The sequence below is a fragment of the Ambystoma mexicanum genome, chromosome 12 (genome assembly GCF_040938575.1).
Source record: "Ambystoma mexicanum isolate Mex_15411 chromosome 12, UKY_AmexF1_1, whole genome shotgun sequence".
Lineage (NCBI taxonomy): Eukaryota > Metazoa > Chordata > Amphibia > Caudata > Ambystomatidae > Ambystoma > Ambystoma mexicanum.
The window spans coordinates 33,520,333-33,538,060 of record NC_090936.1 but is presented as its reverse complement, the minus strand read 5'-3'; the positions used below and the strand labels follow the sequence as shown (position 1 = coordinate 33,538,060).

At 48.2% G+C, this 17,728-nt stretch overlaps 1 protein-coding gene across 3 annotated transcripts in view; it reads right to left on the bottom strand.

The window, feature by feature from the left end:
- The window catches only part of TTLL8 (tubulin tyrosine ligase like 8), a 732,112-nt gene that overhangs the window by 340,510 nt on the left and 373,874 nt on the right, over positions 1-17,728 (bottom strand). For all 3 annotated transcript variants that reach the window (XM_069627869.1, XM_069627868.1, XM_069627870.1), the window contains one exon: positions 17,127-17,271. In XM_069627869.1, coding sequence (XP_069483970.1) covers positions 17,127-17,271 — 145 coding nt within the window. The remainder of the gene's footprint in view (positions 1-17,126; positions 17,272-17,728) is intronic.

Here is a 17,728-nt window from a genome sequence, read left to right as displayed (position 1 = left end):
TGAAAGCTTTTCTGCCATCTGTACAGGGGAAAAATGTCCTGATAATGACAGACAACACAGTGGCCATGCACTACCTCAACAAAAGAAGAGGCGCAGGATCACTGCCACTGTGCAGAGAGGCAATGTAGCTCTGGTTTTGGGCAATTCAAGAAGGAATCTCTCTATCGGCAGTTCACCTAGCCGGAGAGAAGAACTTGACGGCGGACGCTCTGAGCAGGCAGGGCACAGTCTCCCACGAGTGGGAACTAGCTCAGGAAGTCCTTCAGGAGATCTTCACCCTTTGGGGAACCCCTCAAGTGGATCTGTTTGCCACCAGTACCAACAGAAAGTGCGATCTGTTTTGTTTAAGGGAATTTCCCCCGAGAGGAGCTCTAGGGGAAGCGTTCGTAGTGGACTGGGAGTTTCCACTCCTGTATGCGTTTCCACCAGTCCCTGTCATTCCTCAAATGATCAGGAGGTTGAGAAGATTCTGGAGGACCATGATCCTAATTGCGGCAGACTGGGCCAGGAGAACGTGGTACCCGGACCTTCTGGACATGTCCATCTGCCCTCCAATTCGTCTTCCACTCAAGGAGAATCTTCTCTCACAGAAGGGAGGTGAGGTTCTTCATCCAGACATCAGAACCCTCAACCTTCACGCCTGGCTTCTGAGATGCCAGAAGGCCAGCAACAAAGTCTTTATACCGCTTCCGTTGGAACAAATTTTGCAGCTGGTGTAGAGAAGAGAATATCGACCCCTTTTCATGTGGTACACCAACGGTGTTATCCTTTCTACTCTACTTGGCAAATTCAGGCCTTCAAGTAGGCACTATCAAGGGCTATCTCGCAGCGCTATCGATCTTCAAGCGCACTGCAGAGGAGCCTTCGTACTTCAAATTACCCTTAGTAATACAATTTCTAAAGGGATTAACTAATGTCTACCCTCCAAGACCTTTCCAGGTTCCTTTATGGGACTTAAATTTAGTCTTAAATTTCCTGATGGGTACTCCTTTCGAACAACTCCACTCTTGTTCGCTAAGATTTCTCACCCTTAAAACTGTCTTATTAGTGGCTTTAACATCTGCTAGAAGGGAGAGCGAATTACAAGCTCTATCTTGTAAACCCCCTCATACAATTTTTCATAAAGACAAGGTTGTCCTACAGGTGAAGCCTATTATCCTCCCAAAGGTGGTTTCTGAATTTCACATCATTCAGAAAATTACCCTACCTTCATTCTATCCGCCTCCCCATCCAGGGAAAGAGGAAGAAAGGCTACATAGGCTGGACCCAAGGCGGGCTTTAAGCTTTTACATCAGCAGACTTGCTAGGATTAGGCAAGTAGACCAACTGTTTGTGGGTTACTCAGGGCACAACTCAGGGCACAAATTGGGACTACCGATAACAAAACAAACCATTTCCAGATGGATTATTTTGGCCATCCTGGAATGTTACAAACTGGCAGGGAAAGAGCCTCCTCAAAATCTTAGGGCTCATTCAACCAGGGGTATCGCAGCCTCCTCGGCGTTCCAAAGAGGGGTTCCGGTTCGAGACATATGTGCGGCTGCCACATGGTCGTCCGCACATACCTTCACAAGATTTTACAACCTGGATTCCACCTCTAGTCAAGAGACTAGGTTTGTCAAAGCCGTATTACATTCGGTACATTCCTAAAAGGAAACATGGCGTTTTCTCCCACCTCCAATTACATACCACTGCTATGGGAGTTTATCAAAGATAAGGAATACGTCGGAGGACACAATCGCTTCGAAGAACAAGTTACTTCTTACCTTGTAACGTTCTATCGATGGGATTTTCCTCCGACGTATTCCTTATCGCCCCTCCCATCCATCCCCGCAGTAATACTTCCCTTGTGGTTGCCGCTTACGCTCCTTCAAGGTCAATAACCAATTCATGTAAAACAACTGTTAACATCAAAACGGAACTGAGCAACGGATGCTGCGCAAGTCTGTTTATACGCGTGGTGACGTCAGTGCCGATACGGAGGCCGTCGAGGGACATCGGCTCGAGGGACGTCGACGTGCAGCGCCCTCTACTGAAAAAAAAATTCTGAGGTCAGCAAGCTGGGAGATGATCTATCAAAGATAAGGAATACGTCGGAGGAACATCCCATCGAAAGAATGTTACAAGGTAAGAAGTAACTTGTTCTTCTGTGACGTCCTCCATGACTTCAGAAGACTCCCGTCTCATGGTGATTGTCGTGACACTGAAGTTAGAGGATTCCGACATCCAGACACAAGCCCTCCTGGATTGCGGAGCTGCCGGAAACTTCATCGACATACACTGGGCGGAGAAGATGAGTCTATCCCGCGTTGCCAAGAAAGAAGATCAGAAAGTAGAAGGTGTTGACGGTGAACCTTTAAGTTCCTGTTACGCTCACCTGGCTCCCACAGGGGTGTCGAGCGGAACTGGACAGCCACGGTCTCCACCAACGTGATGCGTAGTGCAGAGATGACTGACTGGACTGGCCCACCTAGCTTCGTCTGCTTGACCCGTAGAAGTAGTCTCCTAAAGACGGGGAAAGGGAATTAGCCACCTGTGGATTTGAGTATTAATACATCACTGCGTCCCCACTTATCACTTCTGACATTCCCTTTCACAAAGCTCACCTTATAGTTTTGTATGATGAGCTCTCCATCCTGCGAAGAATGCAGAGGTGCGTTGATGGCCAGTTACTTCACTGGCTTGAGGATATTGGAAGAGTTCTGGACAAATCTTGGCTCCAAACCTCCGGGTGAAAGGCCGTAAGTATATAGTTCTAATGAGTTCAAAATGTCCGAATAATCACTCTTGTCCAATTCCTTGTTTCTTTTGCAGCTTAGACCCAAAAGATGATCGTCTTGTGGCAGCTGAAAGCGTTCAGGTAAGAGTCTGTGTTTTGTAACACTGTCCGGTAAATGATGCCAAGGTTTAACTCGCTGCTTTCTCTTTTCTTGCAGGTGCAGTGTAGGAAGATTTGGCGTGCTGGTGGATAATACCTCCTGCGGTAAATCAGGTAAGCATATGGTGGCAAGAGATTGTCCTTGTTTGTTCCCTTGGCTCACCTTGTTGTTTTCTTGTCCCCCTTAGGCGCTGGAATGCGGCAACCAGGTGATGGAGACAGCACCGGTTCATAGAGATGCTGCGAGGAACGGTGAGTATGGCACGGCGCTGCTGCTGGCGATGCGATGCGTTTAAAATGAAGTCTGTTTCTGGTTCGAAGATGCGCTGAATCTGAAATCAGGTAAGAAATCCAGTAAAGTTCTTGTTCTAACCTTTCTTCTTCTTTCCCTTCTTTCTAGGCGCTCTGGACTCGAGGCAGCCGTGGCAGGATGCAGGATGCTGACTGCAGACACGGTGAGCGTTACACTGCTGGATGCAGAATAACGCAAAGCATGTGCTGCTCATCGGGCGTGGTTTAAATAGCCTTCAAAGTAGTCCCAGGTAAGTATTCCTCCACAGCCACACCCGAGTAACAAAATAGTCCCTAAGATAAAATAGTCCCTTCAAGTCTCACATGGGCTTGGATGCTTGGATCCCTTGCAGCATGGTCTGCATCAGGTAAGTTTTAACATATGAGCATGGCGTCTATGGCGCCAGGACTGATGTCCCATATGAGCCTGGCACCATAGGCGCCAGGACTGTACCCAGATAGCCCCTAACAGGGGTTGCTGGGTTTGCTCCATGTAACATGATGCCTGCTTCCGGGGTTGATGGACTTGGTCTGGATGCCCGGGGGTAGGCATCATGACAGCTCCGGTCTCATAACTCATACCACTGAAGAACTCACGATGAACATCTTCCAACATTCGGAAAGGATCACGTTTGATATCATCCGTGCCGCTCATTTTCCTCTTATTCTCGGCATAGGTTGGTTACGGACACATAACCCAACCATCAATTGGACCAAGAATATCCTCAGCTTTCATTCCTCCTATTGCAAGACAAGATGCCTTTCTGACACTCATTTTGAAACCATCAAAGCAGTTTGCTGCTCGGAATCGAATACCATACATTGTCTGCCAAGCTATCTCCGTGACTACTCAGAAGTAGTTACAGAAAGGATCCCCGTTGAACTACCTCCTCATCGGGCAGAAGACTGTAGTATTAAGCTCACTCCTGGAGCTCTAGTGCCCTTTGGTTGTATGTACCCTCTGTCATTAGAAGAGAAGAAATACCTTAGAGAATACCTGGACAAAAACCTCGCCAACTAATTGATTCAACCATCCAAATCCCCAGCAGGAGGTTCCTTGTTCTTTGTCCCCAAAAGGGGGTCCCAGGAATTACGACCCTGTATTGATTACAGGGGACTAAACAAAGTGACCATCAAAGATCTGTACCCAATGCCACTTATATCCGATATAATACAAGCTGTTCAAGGTTCCACAGTGTTTACTAAGTTGGACTTACGGAATGCCTACCATTTGCTCCGGGTCGATAAGGGCGACGAATGGAAGATGGCCTTCCGTACTCCATTCGGACTTTACGAATATCAAGTAATGCCTTTTGGGTTAGTCAATGCCCCTTCAATCTTTCAATGTTTTATGGATCGTCTCTTCTCAGACTTATTATGTCATACCACTATCAACTACTTAGATGACATCTTGATTTTCTCTCAGTCCCAAAAGGAACATGAGGGACATGTCAGAGAGGTCTTCCGAAGGTTACAAGCTAATCATCTCTCAGTCAAACTCAACAAGTGTGTTTTCTCTGCCTCCTCCATCCCATACTTGGGATTCATCCTGTCCGAAATCGGCATCTCAATGGACCCCTAGAAAGTCTCCTCCATCCTGGACTGGCCTTCCCCCAAGACATTTAAAGAAGTTCAGAAGTTTCTCGGACTTGCAAATTTCTACCGGAAATTCATCCCAAATTTCTCTCAGCAAGTTTTACCCATCACTACTCTCCTAAAAAAGTCTTCAACTCCTTTTTTCTTGTCCCAGGACGCCGAAAACAGCTTTTGTCACCTTAAACAGTCCTTTTGTTCCGCCCTGATATTACGTTAACCAGATCAAAGCCTTCCTTTCATCTTGGAAACTGATGCATCCTCCGCGGCTGTAGGAGCAGTCTTACTCCAACTCCATCAAGATAAGAACACCGCATTTCCTACTTTTCTAAAACACTCACCATCAGTCAGAGGAATTATTCCGTTATTGAACGGGAACTCTTAGCCATGAAACTGGCCTGTCTGGAATGGCGTCATTTACTCCAGGGAGGAGAGCATCCTTTCACCATCCGTACGGACCATAAGAACCTACAGGTCTTGAGACAGTTTGAATGCTATAACACTCGCCAAGCAAGATGGGCTCACTTCTTCACACAGTTTGACTTTAACATCTCTTACATACCGTGTCCTCAAAACCTCTTGGCAGATGCTCTTTCCAGACGCAGCAACTACTTAACCGACACAGAATCAACAAAGGAACTCATGTTTCCCCAATCCAAGAAGATCGGAGTACTCTCCACCTTTCTACAGCAAGTTAGAGAAGCCTCAGATGGAGTGTTTGAGGTTGAAAAACACCCCAAGAATACACCTTACGAAATCACGGATGACCTTTACACTGTTGATGGGAGATTGTTCTTACCCACGAGACCATTGAGGAAGATCGCGTTCTTTTGGTGTTACGACTCTAAGATCGCCGGACACAGAGGGTTTAAAGGTACTCTGGATTTCCTACAATGGTATTTTTATTGGCCGAACATGAAGAAGGATACCATCCAATATGTTCAGTCCAGTACCACTTGTCTATGCAGCAAGAACCTCACACAAAGGCCTTTGGGACTGTTAGAACCTAGTTCTGTGCCATCCGGCCCTTGGCATACCATATCTACTGATTTCATTGTGGACCTACCGAAATCTCAGGGCTACATTTGCATAATGGTGGTAGTAGACTCCTTGTCTAAACTGGCGCATTTCTCTCCTCTGCCGGGGGTACCTGCCGCAACAGAGATGGCAAAGGTATTCTTGAAGGATGTATTCCGTCGCCATGGTATCCCTGCCAAGATCATTTCCGACAGGGGCTCCCAATATACTTCACACTTCTGGAAGGCTTTCTGCGAGAAACTGGGGATAGAGACAGCCCTATCATCCGGCTTCCACCCTCAATCTAATGGGCAAACAGAACACCTAAACGGCACCCTTGAACAATATCTCTGTTGTTTTATCACCACACAACAAGACAACTGGGTAGCACTTCTGCCTACTGCCGAATTTTCCCACAACAACACTATTCACTCAGCTCTAGGAATGAGTCCATTTTACTGCACCTATGGCTACCATCCACGTTCCATTCTACCCATTTCTGGGATATCATCTGGTATTCCTGCGGTAGATTCTTCGTTGGCACACATTCAAGATGCGCAAGCCAAGGTCAAGACAAGTCTTCAGGAAACTGGCCACCGTAATAAGTTGCAGGCCGATAGGCACCGCAGACCGGTTCCAGTCTGGGACATTAGTCCCAAGGTCATACTCTCCACCAAATACCTACCCAGGTGGGGACGGCCTTCTAAATTATCCCCCCATTACATCGGACCCTATGAGATCACACAGAGAATAAACCCTGTGGCATTTTGCCTTAAAGTTCCGGTGGGTTTGCGGCAAGTCCACCCAGTTTTTCACTCATCTCAACTAAAGCCGTTTCAGGCTGATGAATGGTCACGGACTCCGAGGAAGGTTTCCATACCTTCTGGTTCCTCTGGTGAAGAATATGAGGTTGCTCAAATATGCGATTCCAGGTATCATAGGGGGCGACTAGAGTACTTAATACACTGGAGAGGCTACCCTTGGTCAGAAAGCTCCTGGGAAGCCAAATCTCACATACACGCCCCACTGTTGGTGCGCAGGTTCCATCGGAGTCATCCAGGCAAACCGGGGGTGGGGAGGGTGCCTTCGGAGGGGGCATTCTGTCATGCCCTGGAACAGATGGCGTGTTTGGGATCGCTGGAAGGGGAGCCGCCATTGATTAATCCAGCACATTTTGTCTGTTACGTGCCTTGCCGGTCTAGTTTTCGTCTTCGCGTCCATAACCGGTAGTTTTTAACCAGCCACTTCCGGGTAACCGACGTGTTGCAACTTTCAGGCTTTCTCCTTTGTCGCTATGCTCCAGATCATTTCCTCTTGCGTATTCCGCTCGCTTACCTGTCTTCTGCTGCTTCTTGTTTCTCTCCGCTCGCTACACCATTCCTTACTTTCACCGTGCTTCGGCTCCTCTCTCTCCTTTCGTTCTCCTGCCCTCTTGTGCTTCGCTTTCTTTCTAAGCTTCCTCTGCCTGGTGTCATTTCGCCATCTGTTACTTTTTTCTTGTGATTCTCTATTTCATTCAGAGTTTATTGACCGTTGTCAGTCTTGTTCTTTTGGGAGCCTCCTCGTCCTCGGAGTCCTCGACGCTACATACCTTCTGAATAGCAGTTCCATTATCTGCCTTCTGTCATCAAGGTTGGGGTTTTTTGTGCCTCTGGCTTTTTCCCCATTCCCGACTGTCACAGGGAATCGATCACAGCCCACTATTCCAGTGGCACTGTGGCGTCCTTCCGTGGCCGTCCTTATCTACTCAAAAAAAAGGAGAAACCCAATCAAAAAGGAAAGAAGAGGAGAGGAGAGACCCCAAGTCTAAAGTTAAAGGTGAGTAGGAGCCGGCAGGAGGGGAGACGGGCATATTACCGATCCATGTGATACCGTGTGCCACATGTGGAAAGAAGAATGTTTATGAAGGAGATGGGCACATGGATTGCCTTTATTGTCTTTATTGTCTTTATTGTCTTTATCCCCATCACTCTGCGGACAGCTGTGAAATTTGCAAGGGGTTCTCACAAAAGACATTGAAGGACCGTAATCGGCGTCTAATAACGAGGCTGAACGAAGGGGCCTACCCTTCATCTGAGGTAGGATCAGTGCGCAGTCTAGCACTGAACAGGCCTAAGTCCCCTGTAGTTCCTCGCCGCTCTGTGTCTGTGGAGCCTCATGCGAAGAAGCCACGTCCTACAGAAAAGAGTCGTTCCTCGTTGGGGAAACATCCGGCGAAAGACGCCCCTTCATCATCATCAAAGCATGGTTGTGTGGACCAGGACCGTCAACAAGGAAAATCTTCCTCTTCGTCAAAAAGGACAAGTAGAGACTCGATGAAGCACCGGTCTAGAGACTCCATAAAGGCAGGATCGCCTAAGGAGTCTGCATCACAACTACCACCGCCGTCAACGGGAGTCCCGTCGTCGACGGCCTCACTACCGCCTGCGTAATCAATACCCGCAGTGGCTTGTCGACCCCAACGGCGATGATTGACAGGGAAGTGGCTCCTAAATTTCCATCGTCGACAGTGGATCCTCCAGAGGTTTGGCAACCGGCGGTGTATGATACAGTTCTGCCAGATACACTATTACAGCAGGAATCAGCTTTCTCTGTATTGTCGATGGAGGAGGAGCGGGAACAGGTTGTTTGTCCAACAAATCTTGGCTTACAGGGCGTTGGCCCGTCGACGGCCTCGGGATGCAAAATGCCCCCTCTACATCGTCTCTGCTGAATCCGCAGTCAGTGTTGTCTTTGCAAGTGTTGTCTATGCTGCAATCCCCCTTTAGCCAGTTAGATGCAAGATTGCCTCCCATGGGTACACCTCCAGGGACACCAGTGATACCTGTCGACGACACGGCAGGTCCCGCTCCACGGTCAACGTCAACGGCTGGTTTGCCGGTCTCCTGTCTGGTTAGCGAAGAACATCCTTGCTCACACCCGGAGGAAGGTGAATTGCAGGATTCTGAGTCAGATCAAGGTCCTAGAGACCCCTTCTCGGACATTTCATCGTCGACTTTGAGGGACCCTATGTGGGAATCGGAGGGAGAAGTGGAAACTCCTAGAAGCCCAACACAGCCGTCACCTCCAGATGACATCAGGTCCTTTCATGCTATGATGGCGAAAGCCTGTATCGAGTTTGGTCTGACCCCAGAGGAAGAAAAGAAGGAATGCTTCTTATTTGACCATATGGGGAAGAGGAGAAAGTCAATCTTCTCGGTTCCCATTCTGGACCATGTTTGGCAGGGAGGCTTGCGTACAATGCGCCATCCATTTTCGGAGCCTGCAATCAAGGGCAGGCTAGAAAAGAAATTTAAAGCCCCAGACTCTACACCTAAGTGTTTGACCGCGCAGCCCTCCCCGGAATCAGTAGTGTCGGCGTGGGCTGGCAGAAAAGCTAGATCGCAACACAAGTGCACAACACCTCCAGATAGTGAAGCTAGAAGGCAGGATGCCTTTGGTAAGAAAGTCTTGGCAGTGGGAGCGACGACGGTCAAGGCGGCTAACTCGTTAGCTATCATGGCACGATACGACCGTGAAACGTGGCCCGAAGAGCACAGAAAGACAGCCATGTTACTGGTGCGTGAGGGGAAGAGGCATCAAACCACTCTATCAACATCGCTGTGGATTTGGCGGAGTCGGGAATCAAACAAATAAATAATGGAGTGGTGCTGAGAAGGCAAGCCTGGTTAAAATGTACAAACTTTAGGCCAGAAGTCAGTATAAAGTGCTAGACATGCCATGTGAAGGTGAGCAGTTATTCGGGGAAAAGGTGGACAACGCCCTTAAAGGCATGAAGGAAGATTCAGATACGGCAAGGTCGCTGGAGGCCTTACAAAGTGGACGAGCATTTCGGCCTTTTCGCCCCTTCCGCAGAGCTTCGGGGAATTCCCGGTTCGCTGCAGCCAGGGATCGGAGTTTCAACAGATCATCATACTCCTCCCAAGGGTACAGGCGGGCTGTCCAGGCGACACGAAGAAGCCGGGTTTTCCAGGTTTCTAGGAGGAGGGGAGGTGTCAGAAAGCACCAAAGTATTAACTGAAAAGGATACGGTTCTTAAAAGGATACAGGTGGTAGGGTCTTCCGGATCCCTGTTCACGCGTTTTGATAGTTGTGAAGTCAAGTTAAGACCTTCCAAATGATACAACTCTCTGACTGGTAAACAGGCAGAGCGATGGATCACTGGAAAGGGCGTGGGTAAGGTATAAGAAGTCAGCCTAGAACAAAATAAAGTATCATGAATAACTGCCCCAACCTGGGTATGATGGAATAGGAAATGTCATGAATGCACACACTGACCTTGAGTCTAGGGCAGATGAATCCAGAAGAGTCTCTTGCGGAATCCAAGGTAGAACAAACGACAAGGAAGGGAAGATTAGTAAGGGAGACTTATCCCGAACGGAACGAGGCTCACGCTAGATACCGGGTTGATGCACCACAGGATAGCGTCCAAAGTACTGTTCACTGTCACCTTCCAATTATCCTTGAAAAGCTTCCTTCCCACGTAGTGTAAAGTATAGAAATTAATCAATCCCCCTGTTAATAACACAGGTGCAGGAGTTGGAAATAGCGCTCCTTTTAAGGTATAAACAAAGTACACGCGGTTCTGGACAGCCGCGAAGAAAAGAGCGTGTGCGTGTGGATTTACACGCGATTAGGATTCAGGCAGTCCAGGCCAGCAGCGCTTGTAGACAACATATGCGTGTGGATTTACACGCGAGCAGGATTCACGCAGTCCAGGCCAGCAGCGCTTGAAGATAGCATACGCGTGTGGATTTACACGCGATCAGGATTCACGCAGTCCAGGCCAGCCGTACTTGAAGATAGCGTGCGCGTGTGGATTTACACGCGAGCAGGATTCACGCAGTCCAGGCCAGCAGCGCTTGAAGATAGCGTGCGCGTGTGGATTTACACGCGAGCAGGATTCACGCAGGCCAGCAGCGCTTGAAGATAGCATACGCGTGTGGATTTACACGCGATCAGGATTCACGCAGTCCAGGCCAGCCGTACTTGAAGATAGCGTGCGCGTGTGGATTTACACGCGAGCAGGATTCACGCAGTCCAGGCCAGCAGCGCTTGAAGATAGCGTGCGCGTGTGGATTTACACGCGAGCAGGATTCACGCAGGCCAGCAGCGCTTGAAGATAGCGTGCGCGTGTGGATTTACACGCGAACAGGATTCACGCAGCCCAGGCCGGCCGCGTTTGAAGACAACGTGTGGATGTACACGCAACCAAACAGCTCCAGATTTCAGCGTGTGGCGGAAAACACGCTATAGAAGGCCAAAAGGTAGCTGTAGTAACCTGCAAGGATGCAGACCGGAGGTTCAGCTACACAACGCCAAATGATTCGATGAGAAGCAGCGAGTGAAGTTTCCACGCTGCTTAAATACGTAATGCCGTAGTTCACGTGACGAAGCAGAATACACGTGAGTTAGCGACGTGAAAAGTGCAAACGTCGTTTTCCCGGCAACGTGTCGAACAACCGCCATTTGGAATAGAACGGTCTAGCTGTTCTACGAGCGTAGGAGGACAGTCTTCATCCACCAAAAGTAAGCAATCAAAGTCTCAGCAATGACAATCTTCAGGACATCCTGGGAGGCAGTGTCCTGCCGCGTCGACGAGTGGGAGAGAATGACATCGGACCGTTGGGTGTTGGACATGGTAAAACTAGGCCACTCTTTGCAGTTCAAGACCATGCCATCTCACATTCCACCTGTGTATTCGGCGCAACCCCATCTTCACATATTACAGCAGGAGGTTGTGCTTATGCTGCAAAAAGGGGCTATAGAATTTGTTCTGGTGGCCAAGAGGGGCCTAGGGGGTTTACTCCCATTACTTCATGGTCAAAAAACCCAGCGGCAAGTGGCGACCCATTCTGGAGCTTCGAGCTCTCAACAAGACTCTGCGACGCCTGAGGTTCAAAATGCTTACGCTTCAGGAGGTCATCCGGTCTATACAGCCGGAGGATTTTCTGGCGTCGTTGGACTTACAAGATGCATATTTCCACATACCCATGCGTCGACGACACAGAAAATTCCTGAGGTTCGTGGTGGGTCAGAGTAATTACCAGTTCAAGGTGCTTCCATTCGGCCTGAAATCGTCTCCCAGGACGTTTACGAAATGTTTAGCTCCGGTGGCAGCGTGGCTGCGAAGAAAAGGTCATCACGTCTACCCTTACCTGGACGACTGACTAATAAGGGGCTCGTCGCCGGCAGTGGCGCAAGCAAGCCTAGAGGCCACCATGCAACTACTATAGCGGTTAGGCTTTGCAATCAACTTTGAAAAATCCTTTCTAGCTCCCTCAAGGTGCTTGGTGTTTTTGGGAGCAGAGTTCCAGACTCAATCAGGACTAGTGAACCCTTCCTTAGAGAGAGTTCAAAAGCTCAAGCAAAAATGCGGAGGAGTGGAAAACTGGCACCAGGGTGTCAGTCAGAAAATACATGTTGCTGCTAGGAGCCATGGCATCATGTATTTCGCTAGTGAACAACTGTCGTCTCTTCATGAGACCGATACAGGAATTTTTGGCACACCGATGGTCTCAAAGTCGCGGATTGTGGTCCGACAATTTGAGGTTCAGCAGCGAGCTTCTAGAAGCACTTCAGTGGTGGCAACTCTCAGACAATCTGACAAGAGGGATGCCTCTGCTGGAACAGGCATTTCAATCGACAGTTGTGACGGATGCATCTCAAACAGGATAGGGAGCCCATCTGGGATCCCTACAAGTTCAAGGCCAATGGTCCCCAGGAGAGTCGACCCTTCACATCAATGTGCTGGAACTAAGAGTGGTACGTTGGGCTCTGAAGTCATTTTTGCCGCGCATACGGGGATCAGTGGTGAGAATATTAACGGACAATACGACCACAATGTTCTACCTCAGGAAACAAGGGGGCACTCGTTCCAGAACGCTCTCGAGCAAAGCTCAGGAAATATGGCATTGGGCCCTCGAACAAGAAATAAGCATAGCGGCGTACCACCTACCAGGGGTGAACAATGTGCAGGCAGACTCTGTCAGGTTCCGGTTCCAGTTCCCCCTTCTCCTCACCTGAATACTCGGAAGTACGTTCCTTAAGTGCTGTTTCAGGCTTCTTCTTGTCCTTCTTTCTTTCTTTGGGCGGACTTTCCGTTAGTCTCCGTCCTTTTCTTTCGTGTAAATAAGGTCTGGCCCCTCCAGAGGCCACCGTGACAGAGATGAGAACCTGCTCAAGGGGACCTCCAGGAGGGCCAGCCTCGCCCCAGGGAAAAAGCCGGAAGGCAGAAAAAACCCTGGTTCTGGTGCTTTGCAGATGTGGGGAAAGTTGAGTTTCCAAAGACCAAAGTCCTGAGATGATCCAACGGGATGAGAAGGGCAAAAGAAATAAGAGGATGGAACCTAATAAAAAAAAAGGAGGAAGTACCAAAAATACAGAGAGATAGCACTAAAGCCAACAAGGGAATTGCTATGGAAACTGAAAACCTATACAGATGGAATCATAAACAGAAATAAGTAGGAACGGACAGTACACAAACACAAAGTAAACTTGTATGTAAAAAGAAATCAGCTATGCAGAATAGGCAAGCTCCGTGAATATACGGAGCAGAAATGGGAGTCGCGAGAGCAGCTCGCGTGTAGAACGAAGAAAGGAAGCAGTGCGGAACGGCAGGCGCCGTGAAGGTAGGAAGGAGAAATGAAGTCGCGAAAGCAGTTCGCGTGCAGAACGAAGAAAGTAAGCAGTGCGGAACGGCAGGTGCCGTGAAGGTAGGAAGGAGAAATGGAAGTTGCGAGAGCAGTTCGCGTGCAGAATGAAGAAAGTAAGCAGTGTGGAACAGCAGGCACCGTGAGGGTAGGAAGGAGAAATGAAAGTCGCGAGAGCAGTTCGCGTGCAGAACGAAGAAAGTAAGCAGTGCGGAACGGCAGGCGCCGTGAAGGTAGGAAGGAGAAATGAAGTTGCGAGAGCAGTCCGCGTGCAGAACGAAGAAAGTAAGCAGTGCGGAACGGCAGGCGCCGTGAAGGTAGGAAGGAGAAATGGAAGTCGCGAGAGCAGCTCGCGCGTAGACCAATGAGAGAAAGCAATGCAGAACGGCAGGCGCCGTGAATAGAGATATGGAGTCTAACCTAGCGGAAAGAGGAAAACAAACAGGCAAACCGAAGTAGAGTAGCAGGGAAAATACTGCGAGTAGCCGTAGAGGTTAGAAAGGACTGATAGTAACGATACTATAGAATGACAGAATTGAAATCACGAGAGAAGGATTCAGAAAAGTGGAGCGCAGTAACGAGAGGTAAACAGATACAACGCACTGGCTGGAGGGGCGGAGCCGGAAGATATAGTGCGTGCTGCCATCTTGAATGAGGACTAGAACGTTACCCTGAAAAGGTCACTGCCTCCAACCCTTCCAAAGTCTCCACCTGCCGATCCTGACAGACTCTCTCAACAGAGAGATGCACCAACTCCACGAGTGGGAGCTGAATGATCAACAAGTGTCGAGCATCTTCAGGAAATGGGGTCGTCCATCTCTGGATCTTTTCGCAACCCGGGAGAACAAAAAGGGCAAGTAATTCACCAGCAGATGGCCACAGCCCAACTCGTTGGGGGATGAGTTCTCCTTCCTGTGGACGGGCAGGTTCACGTATGCGTTCCCTCCGTTTCCGCTCATTCGACGGCACCTCCAGTGGATTCACAAATATCCATGCTGTGTGATTCTAATTGCTCCCCACTGGGCGAGACAGTTGTGGTTTTCGGACTTGGTCCAGCTATCTGTGGCAGAGCCAGTGAGGTTTCACGAGACGCCTGACCTTCTATTCCAGGACAAGGGAGCGATTTGGCATCACAACCCGGGCTCCCTCAGCCTGACAGCTTGGCTCCTGACTTCTCTGAGTTTGGGGCCCTGAACATTTCTTCGGATTGTCGCCGAATTTTAGAGGTGGCGAGGGATCCATCCACGAATATTTCATATGCATGTAAGTGGTAGAGATTCTGTGTGTGGTGTAGGGATCAACCGGGGGTGGACCCTTTAAACATCTCATCAGAGCAAGATCTGCCTTATTTGCTACACTTGGCGAAAAAAGGTTTGTCTTTCTCCTCCGTAAAGGTTCACTTGGCAGCCATTTCAAGATTTACTTGAAAAAGGCACTCGACTCCGTTGTTCAGTGATCGACTAGTCAAGCATTTCCTGGGAGGGTTATTTCGGGCCTTTCCTCCGGCAAAAAAGTTCCCTCCTAGTTGGAGTCTCAATCTGGTGCTGTCAGGGCTAATGAAGGCTCCTTTTGATCCTATGTCGTTGTCACCCCTCAGATTTGTCGTGGAAAATGGCCTTTTTGGTAGCTATTACTTCAGCAAGAAGACTGTCGGAACTGCAAGCGCTGGTGATTGATCCCCCATACTTGCGTTTCTTCAAGGACAAGGTGGTGTTGGCAACTAAACCGCATTTTATACCAAAGGTTCCAACTGGATTCCACAAGCACTCTTCAATTGTGCTACCAGCATTCTTCGCTGTGGCTTCTTCTTTCGCAGAAAAAGCTCTCCATACGTTGGACGTCAAAAGACCATTGAAGTTTTATCTGAGTCGTACTCAAGATTTCAGGGGTACGAGACAACTGTTTGTGGCTTATGGACCCTCTGTAAAGGGAAGACAAATCTCCAAACAAGGACTGGCCCACTGGGTGTCGGCAACTATTGACTTCTGCCACTCTAAAGCAGGGAAGCCTCTGGAGAGACGTCCAAAGGGTCACTCGACAAAATCCACCTCGTCATCGGCGGCATTGTGGTCCGGAATCCCGCTGGTGGACATCTTTCAGGCGGCCTCCTGGTCGGTGCCGCATACATTTACTCTGCATTATTGCCTAGAGCAGCAACATGCAGCGGATGTGCAGATGGTATGGGCAGTCTTGCGACACCTGTTTCAGTAAAGTAAGCCCCACAGAGGGGAGTAACCTCCTTTCAATGTACCATGGTTATGGGCTTTCTTGCTTACTGCATGTGGTGTTCTTGTAGTATTGGTTTGCATTGCACACCTCCAGATTAGGAATACTGCTATATAATCTATTCTAAGCATGTGAATCCATGAAAAATCCATGCTGGAGAAGGGAGTAGTTTCTTACCTGTAACTCCATTTCTCCAGCGTTGGTATCTTTCATGGATTCACATGCGCCCGCTGGCCTCCCCTGACTGCAAACTTGATATGCCCCTACTACTTTGGGGGTTAAAATCTGAAGGGAGCCGCGGGGGCGGGGCTATTTATAATGTATGTCCTATTGGGTCATGTGTAAGCGGCCCAAAAGGACGTCGATGGGACACAAAAGTGTGGGTTTTTTTCTGAGGAAAAACGTTTTCATAAATATACCGAGGTTCCCGGCCTGATGACGGGGAATATTCTAAGCATGTGAATCCATGAAAGATACCAACGCTGGAGAAATGGAGTTACAGGTAAGAAACTGCTCGCATATCAAGCGCCACTATGCTGCAACTCGTATAGACACGCAAGTCAATTTCAGTTAAATAAGCAAACCGCAAAGGTCGCGTCAAAGCTGAATGCACACAGAGTCTGATCACATCAGTCCAGGAATCAACGTCATTACATCAAACACCTTGCGGCTAAGCCTTAACTCATTCCTTCATGCGCTGCTTTCCCTGACTAGTCACACTATTAAGAGTCTTTAAAACTAAAAATTTAATTTGCAGTTAGCTCGCCAAAAAGCTATGATCCCACCAGTTTATAGTAGACAGCTGGGCTCTTCAAACTTCCTTCTTCAGGTTTCGAATGGCAAAAAGGGTAGGACTAAAGGGAGCTAAACCAAAACATAACTGTAAACTCTAAGAAATTTGATGAAAGGCAGTTTATAATTGTCTGCCAAGATAATCTGCCCTCGACATTCTAAATTGGATCACTGCTGAGGGAATCCACATATCTTGGCCCGGGTTTGAGCCCAATCCACCATTTTGAGTGCACAACTCTGCTGATCTCTGAGAAAAGGCATTAAGGAAATAAGATAACCATTTTGCACATAATTCCACAACCCTCCAACCTTTGCACCCCAGAGACTCTGTGTATCCTAGATGTTAGCCTGACTTTTCCCGTATAACCCCTGATGTGCCTGACATCCACCGACCCTACCTGAGACTCTGTGATCTGCTCCTCACTGTTTCTTCACCTGGCTACTTGTAGATCCCTTGCTGCCAATTGCCCAAACCCTCCCCTGCTGTTAACTCCCTGCTCCCCCTTTCTGTGATTCCCTCAGTATGTTCTTGCCCCTATGATTGTAAAACACTCTGTTGCTTCCCAAAGCTAGGTCCATGCTCAATAAAATAAAATAATACTACTAAATTAAGCAATGAAAACCTTTTTGCAAACACGTGACCATATTTCTAATTGAATTATGGAAAATAATCTTACTGAATGAGGGTATAGTACTGCTTGAGCAAGTCGTTCCATTCCAACTCAGAAGGAAGGGGGGACAAGTCTACATCTAAGTCGATATCTTCATGCTTCGCCTTTCCAAGGTAGTTTTGGCATACCGAATATGCACGGTTAATTAGTTCTGCAAAACAAGGACACAATTGATTGTGTTAACATTTCCATTGGCTTGAAGAACCTTAGCCATTTGGTTCAGATTCCATTATTTCAGTTTTGAATCCTGATGGTGGTGTAACCCTTCCGGTTCTTTATTACTGAAATATGTTGTTTACACTTTACGTATTGTCCTTTAGAAAGATTAAGAAAATGCATGATTTTCAAAGCGGGCAGTTTGTTGCTAAGAACAGAACAGATAAGCTGCATTAGGACATTTCCTGACTATAATATCTCACATGAAAGTTCTACTTGCCTATGTCATTCCAAGAAGAGATGAATGGGTCACAAAAGGTTATTAGGACGGAGGCCATTGGGAAGACTCTTTGTGTCACATATATTAATTATTATTATTATTGTATTTTACATGCCCTTTGACCATTGTACTTCTTCAACCAGAGTAACTAATGTAACCTTGTCTGTAAGAA